The 9,097-nt window shown below is 48.7% G+C and overlaps 2 protein-coding genes across 11 annotated transcripts in view; one reads left to right on the forward strand and one right to left on the reverse strand.

Moving 5' to 3' along the window:
• The window catches only part of SLC31A1 (solute carrier family 31 member 1), a 29,215-nt gene extending 22,916 nt beyond the window's left edge, over positions 1 to 6,299 (forward strand). For 9 of the 10 annotated variants that reach the window (XM_052814905.1, XM_052814901.1, XM_052814898.1 and 6 more), the window contains 3 exons: positions 637 to 709; positions 1,104 to 1,272; positions 2,326 to 6,299. In XM_052814905.1, coding sequence (XP_052670865.1) covers positions 637 to 709; positions 1,104 to 1,272; positions 2,326 to 2,527 — 444 coding nt within the window. In that variant the 3' untranslated portion in view covers positions 2,528 to 6,299. The other variant, XM_052814899.1, reaches the window with a different exon arrangement.
• Positions 6,300 to 7,923: 1,624 nt separating this feature from the next.
• On the reverse strand, positions 7,924 to 8,948 carry CDC26 (cell division cycle 26). Its single transcript, XM_052814908.1, has 2 exons — positions 8,766 to 8,948; positions 7,924 to 8,672 (listed from the first exon to the last, which is right to left on the reverse strand). Exons 1-2 carry the CDS (start codon positions 8,844 to 8,846, stop codon positions 8,487 to 8,489), a joined length of 267 nt encoding a protein of 88 aa, XP_052670868.1. The 5' UTR covers positions 8,847 to 8,948; the 3' UTR covers positions 7,924 to 8,486.
• Positions 8,949 to 9,097: the final 149 nt, after the last annotated feature.

Raw genomic sequence — 9,097 nt, forward strand, 5'->3', positions numbered from 1 at the left:
TTGACTATGCAGGTTCAGGAGCCCTTATTTCCACCCAGGGGAAGCTGTGGTCCTGCTTTATGTATAATACTCCTTGTTGTACCTGTATTTAGGTCTCTATTTCCCATAGGATATTAGGAGGTTCTGTAGGGAGACAATAGTCTGCTGGCACGATGTAGGATGGGACCGGAGGATTCAGCTATACAGGCCCTTATCCATATGAGCCCACAGGAGGTCAAGGTGGGGAGAAGAAAGTGTCCTGTACCCCAGCCCATGAGTAGTCATGAGGAGGCAAGGATGAGCTCCAGAGACATCCCCAATCCCTGACTACTTCTGATGCTGAGGAGAAAAGGAGCTCCAAAAGCAAGGAGAAGGCACTTTACTGTAGCAGGTACTGTAAAGGACAGTGCTTTCTCCCCAGGGGCACTGCCCAAAAGAACTGCCCACTAGAATTGGAACCTGGAGCATCTTTAGCCATGTCTCACTTGTGTGTGTTACACTAGATTTACAGAAGAGTTTCTTCGAGTCTATCTGGTGACCAACTGAAATGATCTAGGTTCTTGTCATAATACAAAAACCTTTGCTAAATCTTGTTGTGAGCTCTAGCTCAGGATGAGCTATTCAGGCTCATTTTGATGTTCTTTACGTTTTGTGCAGGCAATGACTTTCCACTTCAGCTATGAGAACGTTCCGTTGCTGTTTTCTGGACTTACAATCAATACTCCTGGAGGTTAGTAAAACTGTTGTCCACTCCAAACAAAAAGTTTGCAGTTGATTAATGTTTCAGGATTACCTTGCTATTTATGCCAAAAATATGCAGGCACACTGTGTTGCATCTGTTTTAAATGGTGTCTGTGGGGTGAAAGAAAAAGGGAGATCTTTGTATCGTTCAAGAATTTGACTGGTCTTATTAGCAAGTGTGATTGCTGGTTTCACTTCATGGGTGAAATTCCAATTAGTGTGTGGGTGAACTTCACGTTTACCATCTGTACATGCGTGCACACAGTGCCCAGCCATAGACTGCAGTGTGACATACTTGTTGAATTACACAATGCATCTTCTGACATGTTTTGAAGCAAATGTCTTCTGTTGCACAGATACAATAATGTTTCCTCTTTTGTCAGAAATGGCTGGTGCTTTTGTGGCTGTCTTCTTCCTGGCCATGTTTTATGAAGGCCTTAAGATTGCCCGAGAGTGTCTGCTCCGTAAATCCCAAGTCAGCATTCGCTACAATTCCATGCCAGTGCCAGGTCCCAATGGCACTATCTTGATGGAGACGCACAAAACTGTTGGGTAAGAATTTCACTTCATTGTAAGACAAATTTCTTCAGCAGCTGACAAAGGCGAAAACTGTGACAGAAAAAACTTCATGCAGCCAGTATTACTGTCTGCAAAGTATATTGACTCCAGCTGGGACACTGCTTGATGCTGGAGGACACTGTGCTTGAGTCAGTTGGCCACCCTTTAGGATCGGGGAGCACAAGTCTTATGAGGAGTGGCTGAGAGAACTGGGGTTGTTTAGCCTGGAGAAAAGGAGGCTGAGGGGAGACCTTATCGCTCTCTACCTGAAGGGAGGTTGTAGCAAGGTGGGGCTCAGTCTCTTCTATCAAGTAACTAGTGATAGGTCAAGAGGAAATGGCCTCAAGTTGCACCAGCGGAGGTTTAGATTGGATATTAGGAAAAATGTCTTTACTGAAAGGGTTGTCAGGCATTGGAACAGGCTGCCCAGGGAAGTGGTGGTGTCACCATTCCTGGAGGCATTAAAAAAACATGTAGACAAGGCACTTCAGGACATGGTTTAGTGGGCATGGTGGTGTTGGGTTGACGGTTGGACTCGATGATCTTAAAGGTCTTTTCCAACCTAAACGATTCTATGATTTTATGAAAAGGAGGAAAGCAGCAAGGAGTCAGATAAGCTTATTTTTTTTCCAGAGCAGTAACGAACACATTTGGGAAGTTCCCAGGAACAGAATTTGGGTGTTATAGCCAGCAACCCTGACAGAAAATACTCAGGATCCTTCTGTTGACAGGTAGTCAAAGCCTCTACTCAGAAAAGAAGCCAGTCTGCTTATTGAATGTGGGGGTAAAATAAGCTTGTAGAAGTCTGTTTCTCAGCTAAAAGTTTTGTCCTCCCAGCAAGTACCATGCTTGCTTTGTTATCAGTCAGCTCTGTGGGGAAAACCACATGCAGAAGTCTATGTCCAGCCTGCTTTGTTATCTTCTCTGACATTTCACGGCCACCTTGGCATCCTATCAGCCTAAGAGCTAAGTTTTCTCTTTGGGGATGTGTGTTTTCCAGCCTGTGTCTCATGGATGCTGACTATTCTTTGGGTTTTGTGTTCTCAGGCAGCAGATGCTGAGTTTCCCTCACCTCCTGCAGACTGTACTGCACATCATTCAAGTCGTAGTCAGTTACTTCCTCATGTTGATCTTCATGACATACAATGGATACCTCTGCATAGCTGTGGCAGCAGGGGCAGGAACGGGCTATTTCTTCTTCAGCTGGAAAAAGGCAGTTGTTGTGGACATCACGGAGCACTGCCATTAACACCAGATGCTGCCCAGAAGCCTCTCCACCCCACTGCTCTCTTGAAGTGCAGCCATCACAAGGACTGGATCATTCCTAAGCTGAAAGACAAACAATATAAAGAAAATCAACTGGAATTCACCACAAATTCCTAGCTGGGGTGTAGGGATGTGAGAAGTTGGGATATGCTGCTCCCCCTTGCTGCAGGCTGGCAGCAGGGTTGGCTCTTGAGGGTGCCGTGGTAGCCATTCTTGGCTAGGATTTGCTTTATTCTTAGATTATGCCGTGATTGAAATTAGTTGGCTGACAGAAGTGTAGAAATTATTCTTTAAAACAAACAAACAAACAAAAACCATTTTATTTTTAAATTGCAAATGCTTATCTGTGAGGGTTTTATGAACAGTAGGTAAAGATCAAAGTTGCCAATAGAGCCTACGTGCACAAATGGCTATTTTAATTTTACTTTTTTTTCAATATGTACATAGTGCCAAGGGAGGAGATCTCCCTGGATTTTGGGGCCATTGACACCTTCTGATGCAGAAGGAGTCAGCCTCTGAGGAAGATTTGGTGCTGCACATCAGACATGCTCAGGTGTGTCCTGGCAAGGGAGTACTTTGACATAAATATGTGACCCATGTGCTTCAGAGGGGTTCCAGATGAATCTGTCCTCCAAGCCCATCAGAGCATGATGAGTGTTGTTAATCTTCTGATGTATCCAGCAGCTTTACTCAGCTTCAAGTGATAATATTTGGGTTTGGCTGCTTTCTCTTCCCAATCATGGAAATATATGGAGTAGATGCAGGACAACAATTGCGTTTTTACAGGGGAAAAAAGATTTTAAATAAACCATTGAACCCGCATTTACTTCATGTTGAATTGCACCTGGATGGATCTAGAGCTAGACTTTCGGTTTACTAAAAATAGCTTTGTAAACGAGGCAAGAGGTAAATAATGATTTCATGACACTAAAGGTTACAATGTCTGAGGGCATTCCTTGATTGAGATGAGAGAAGTAAAACAACCGTGTTCCTGTAAAGGAGAGATTTGGCAAGAGAAGAAGGAAAAGATAGAACTACAGCAGCCTTCAGTCTCTTCTCAGATTAAATTAGAAGCAGCTTAGGCTGATGAAAAAGTATTCCTGACCCAGATGACTGCTCTTTGTCTTAATAATCATGCTGTGACCATGTTAGCTTGGAGGTGCAAGAGTTAGTGCCAGTGATTGACAAGTATTGTAGCGCAGTAAAGAACTTCCCATTCAGTGCTGTGAGCTCTACGCATTTCACAGGCAAGACAGGCTGTGACACAGGCAAAACCAGCTTCCTGCATGTGAGATGCCCAGAACATGCTTTGGGCTTGCTAGGGAGCAGTTTTGGTTTAGCACTTCATTATTAAACTGCTTATTCTAGGGAATTTTGTGCGGAGTATGGTGCAAAGCTGGAGTCTTCATTCTACTCAGCATGCCCAATTTGTGCCTGTAACTGGCTGAAAGGGAGGATGGTGGGATTTTCAGAAGGGCACTGAAAAACAGGCACCGCTTTCAGACTGGGACTGATATCTGGGATGTGCCATGAGAACAGGGAGTCCTTTTGAGATGGGAGTATCTGGGCACATGCAGTAGCAGTTTTTTCTCTGGAGTTGCTACTAGTCACACTGTTAGCAGTAGCTGTGTAAGGAAAGCTGATCTTTGTGAAGAGGAATTACATTTCTTTAGCCCGTAAGCCTTACAGGGCGAGGGCCATCCCTGTGTATGTGCGTTCTTCATGGTGCTGGTGCTACTACATCAGCACAGAGCCCACCCTTGCCCTACCACCCTCTTTGAAAGGCAGCAGGAAATCTGTTACTACTGCTACCAGGATCTTGAATTGCACCACGTACAGTCAACTGTCCTGGGTTGATGCCAGCTATTTATTTGGACATCCTGTTTTCTTTGGGCAGTGCAAATACAGAATAAAATGAGATGAGTTAAAAGCAGGCTTAGGCTTCTAAAGAGCTTTTTTCTGTAGCAAATTTGCATCTGGGTGAAAAAGGCAAAGTTATTTTCATGGAAAAATTCTAGCCACCTCCTGATGGGAGATGGGAAAAGATCTTCCCCAGTCTGATCTTTGAAGGCAGTTAATGTCTGCAACAGACTGCAGAAGGACATACTGATGCCCTCTCTCTGCATCTGTCACAAAGGTAAAAATCTTCTGTGCCCTCAAAGCAATCATGTCCCTCTGTGAGAGTGGAAAACAGACCCTTCTGATACCTGCGAGAGAGCTGTGAGGAAATCTTAAGTGTTTGTCAGACAGAATTGAAGCAATTAAGTGCTGGAGACAGTTGTTTATGTTTTGAAAGCTTTACACTGCAGGGGCTTGATCCCTGAAGGAGTTCAGAGCTGACATTGCCAACACCACTCTCATCAGCTTCTCTTGAACCAGCTGGAGTTGTTGCCATTACAGGGAAGTCTGATTATAGGGTATAGTTATGAATGGCTTTGCGTGATGACACTAGTTACTTCATATACCTCTTGCTGTGTCTTTCTCTAAAACAGAACCTCTGCTTGGCCTGATCTTCTTGTTACCACCTTTTAGCCACCTGTCCTGTATTCAAGTGACCAGACTTTAATTCTCTGATTCAAGTGATCAGAGATGGATGACTTGGAGATTAGGCAATAGCTGTAGCTTTTACAATATAAATTTGGTTCTCTTGTTAGCTTTTCTGCCTCATTCTATGTGTAGCATCAGTGCCCTTGAAGCTGGTTCCCCCTGAGGATGAGTACCTCTGTCTTCAAAGGGTCATCTCCTGCCCATGCTTACACGAGAGGGCACACAGCTTTCTCCAGTGTGCAGAGAGGGAAGTGATGCTGACCTAGCAGTGGTCACTTGGGGAGCAGGAACCTGGGCAGAAGTCTCCCAAGTGTCTAGCAAGCGCCCCAGCTACCTTCCAGCAGCCTGTAAGAATGATGGTTTGAGCACTTGGCTGTACCGGAGTTAGAAATGGGAGCCCAGGCTGGGCTTTGGGGAGCAGAGCACAAGGGAAGATCTGAAGGGAAGGTGGTTAAGGAGAGAAGATGGAGGGCTGTGTCCTGTCTGCTTTGGAGCTCACTGATGCAGTGAGGCACAACTGAGAAAGGGATGTTTCCAGTCCTTGTCTCCCTGCCAGCTTTGGCCATGCTTTCTTCTGGTTCAATATTGACAATCCAGAGAAGCCACCTACCTCCCTGCGTCCCAGCCTCCCCCTGGTCCCCCAGAGGCCACCAGCTGCCGTCTTCTTGGCCCAGGTTGCTGTGCGCTTTGCCAGAGTCAGAGAAAAACCTGGCCTCCCTACTGATGACTTCTACTGACTGCTTTTGGTACTGTCCCAGCCTTTCTGCTGGCTGTATTTAAAGTTGTCCTGATAACACTGAACTCGCATTAAGTAGTGCTCAGAGGGAGGTGAGGACTCTAATGATTATGAGACTTGAGTCAGTTAAATTCATATGTCAACACACATGTAGCGTGCTTGGAATGTGATGTCCTGTGTCTTTGTACCCTGATGTTTGGTCTCCACATGCTGTGCCTCTTGATTATCATCTTGGAAGAAGTGCACAAAGTATCCAGCCTGTGTTCATCAGCTGGCTTTTGTTGTTTTCCTTTGAGTGCCTTTTCAGTTTGGAGCCAGTCCCACCAAATCCAGCAGGATTTTTAGTTTTGTTTACAGTGGACTGTCATTTTTGTTTTTACTCTTGCTCTTTGTGGAGGTAACTTGTCTAATATTACTGTGAATATCAAGAATCTCCTGTATGTAATTAACCAATAAAATAGATTGCATTTTACTGTGGTGGATGTGTGTTTTGGAAACAACCCTCAATGCAGAGACTGCAGCTGAAGTGGAGGCTGGCGGCTCTTACTTGCAGCATTCAGGAAGTGACTCCAAGAGTAAGTGCCTGCTTTTATTAGCAAGAGGCCCTGCAGCCAGGCAACTCTAGCCTGGCCTTCCCCAGCCCCTTTTCTCTGGCATGACTCTTCTGTGCCTGCTGTGATGGTGTGAGTGAGCAGCAGGCACAGAGTGTCCATTTTCAGGTGGCTGGGGATGGGAGCGAGGAGCAGCGTCCTCTGGGTCTGCCCCCACTGTGAGCAATAAACCCTGAAGCTGCTGGAAGGGGAACGTGGGAAGTCATTGCTGCATGAATTGCTGTTTGTTTCAGTCCAGTTATGCTTTGCAGGGTGTGGGGAAAGCCGAGATGGAGAGAGGAATTGGTGCTTCCCAGATCTGCTTTCCCCCACAGAGGGAGGGGTCAAAGGCCAAGAGTTTTAGGGAGCTGTAATAATGAGCCCCCTCGGCGCATGGAAGGTGTCTGTGTGCAGTACGGAATATCGGTCTCCCCCTTAGAGTTTTACTCTAGATTGTGCTCATCCATGCAAGAGAAATGAGGGGCTGGGTTGGTTTTTCTTCCCCTGTGCAACTGAAGGACATCTGGAATGTCCCAAGATGTTTCCCTGTCAGACCTGGGGCAGGTCTGGGAATACCTGAATAGCAGAGTGATCCCTGATACTTTTATGTGGTGTTAGACTGGAAAAGTGGCTCTGCTCTAGGCCAGACTGTGGCTCTTTTCAGTTTGATGGACAGCTTGAAACATTTTATGTTCTGTGTGTTTCCCCAGCCTGACCTGAAATGTGATGCACCTACAACAGATGAAGCATGGATTTAACAAGTCCGGTTTGGAGCATTGCTTGAGACACTGGAAAATGTAACTGGTTGCTGTGCTGGAAGGTGGTATAGAACAGTCCCAGCCAGGAGCAGAGAGCCTCCAGTCCCATTCTCTGAATTCTGGTGCAGCCCTCAGGGCTGCTGGCACCCTGCTCTGCCTCTTTCCCCAGGCTGGAGGCAGCAGACTTAAACACCAACAAGCTGCTTTGGTTTTCAGAACTTGCTTCGTTCAGGTCACCTCACTGCATGCTAGACTCCTCCTTTCTGGGGCTCTGCATTATCTCACCTTCCATTATGTGCCCAGCCAGCTGACGGCAGTACAAATCACTGTTGTAAATGCAGGTATGTGCTGGTTAGTCTGTCAGAAATCAATCCACCTGATTTTTATGTGACACCATCTATAAGGAAATACTTGGTGACCTTTGATCCAAGCAACAAACGTTGCTGGCAGCTACCTGAAACTCCATCTCGGGGTGACAAACCGGCACAGCTGGGGTGATGCACTCCCCAGGGCTGAATGGAAGCGCTAAGTGTAGAGGAAAATCTGCTCCATCAGGAAACATGGGATACTGTTCCATGTCTGCGTGCCCAGGACGTTCTATTGCATCCAGGTTTGCAGCTGTTCCCTACTAAGGGCCCAATCCACGTCCCAGCTGCACAGCCATCTCTGTGAAACATCTGGGACTAGGTGACTTTAACAGACATGGGGGGCTTCTTTCCTGGCCTTCCTGGGAAAGGACAGAGCAGCGTCTCGGGGAAGCATTGCCTGGGGCACCCACTGCCTTTATTCACACAGGCCTGTAAAACACTAACCTGAGGCTCCCCAATGCCTTCTCCTTAGTGGGGTCGGCAACTTACAGGGCTAAAGGTTTAAATGAACACATTCTATGTCTCCATTTTTAAGATTACTAAGTCAAGAGATGCCCAGAAGATCCTTCCACAGAGGCAGTGTTTTACCTCCCCGTTGTATCGGGGTGCACACAGGTGAAAGAAACACTGGTGGGCTCGGGGTTTCCATCCCTGCCTGCATGGCCTCCACAGGCATTTAAAGCAGCTTGTGTGACTTTTTTTTTTTTTTTTTTTAAAAGAGACATATTTATTTAAAACAAAACACTTGGCCAAGGGGCATTCACGGGCATGTTAACCAGACAAACTTAAAAAGAAAAAAAAAAAACAACCCAACCAAAGAAAACAGCAAAAAGGAGGGAGGGAGAGGCCCGTCCCCGCCGGCCTGGGGGCCCCTCCCGGCTGGCGAGGGGGAGTTGGCGGCTCCCCGGGCGCCGTCTCCCGGTCGGCCGGGCCGCCCCCGCCGCTAGAACTCGAAGGTGCCGAAATGGGCGGCGCGGCCGCCGGCCTTGGGCTGCGGCTTGTAGCCGATGCGGTCATTGATGATCTGCTCCCGGCTCTTGTGGTCGGCGCCCAGCGCGATGGCCGCCGCCGCCGCCGCCTCCTCGCCGGCCGCCGCCACCTCCGCGTCCTCCCGCTGCTTCTTGCGGCTCTGCGGGGCAAAAGGGCCGCGTCAGGGCGCTGCCGGGCGGAGGGAGACAGGCCCCCCGGGGGCGGGGGCGGCCGCGGCCGGCCCCACTCGCACCTCCAGGTCCTTCCGGATGCTCTCGAACTCCTCGATGTCGTCCAGCTTCAGCTCCAGCCGCGTCGGTTTCCGCCGCAGCATCGCGACCCACCGCCGCTCCGCCTCTCAGCCGCCGCCGGGCGAGGGCCGAGCCCGCCCGGGCACCGCGCCTCCCGGCATGCCCCGCTCCCCGGGCCACACCTCCCGGCGTGCCCCGCGCGTCTTGCCGCTAACGGGCACCGCGCCTCCCGGCGTGCCCCGCGTCCCCTCCCCGGGCCACACCTCCCGGCGTGCCCCGCGCGTCCAGCCGGCAACGGGCACCGCGCCTCCCGGCGTGCCCCGCGTCCCCCGGA

The sequence above is a fragment of the Harpia harpyja genome, chromosome 19 (assembly GCF_026419915.1).
Source record: "Harpia harpyja isolate bHarHar1 chromosome 19, bHarHar1 primary haplotype, whole genome shotgun sequence".
NCBI lineage: Eukaryota > Metazoa > Chordata > Aves > Accipitriformes > Accipitridae > Harpia > Harpia harpyja.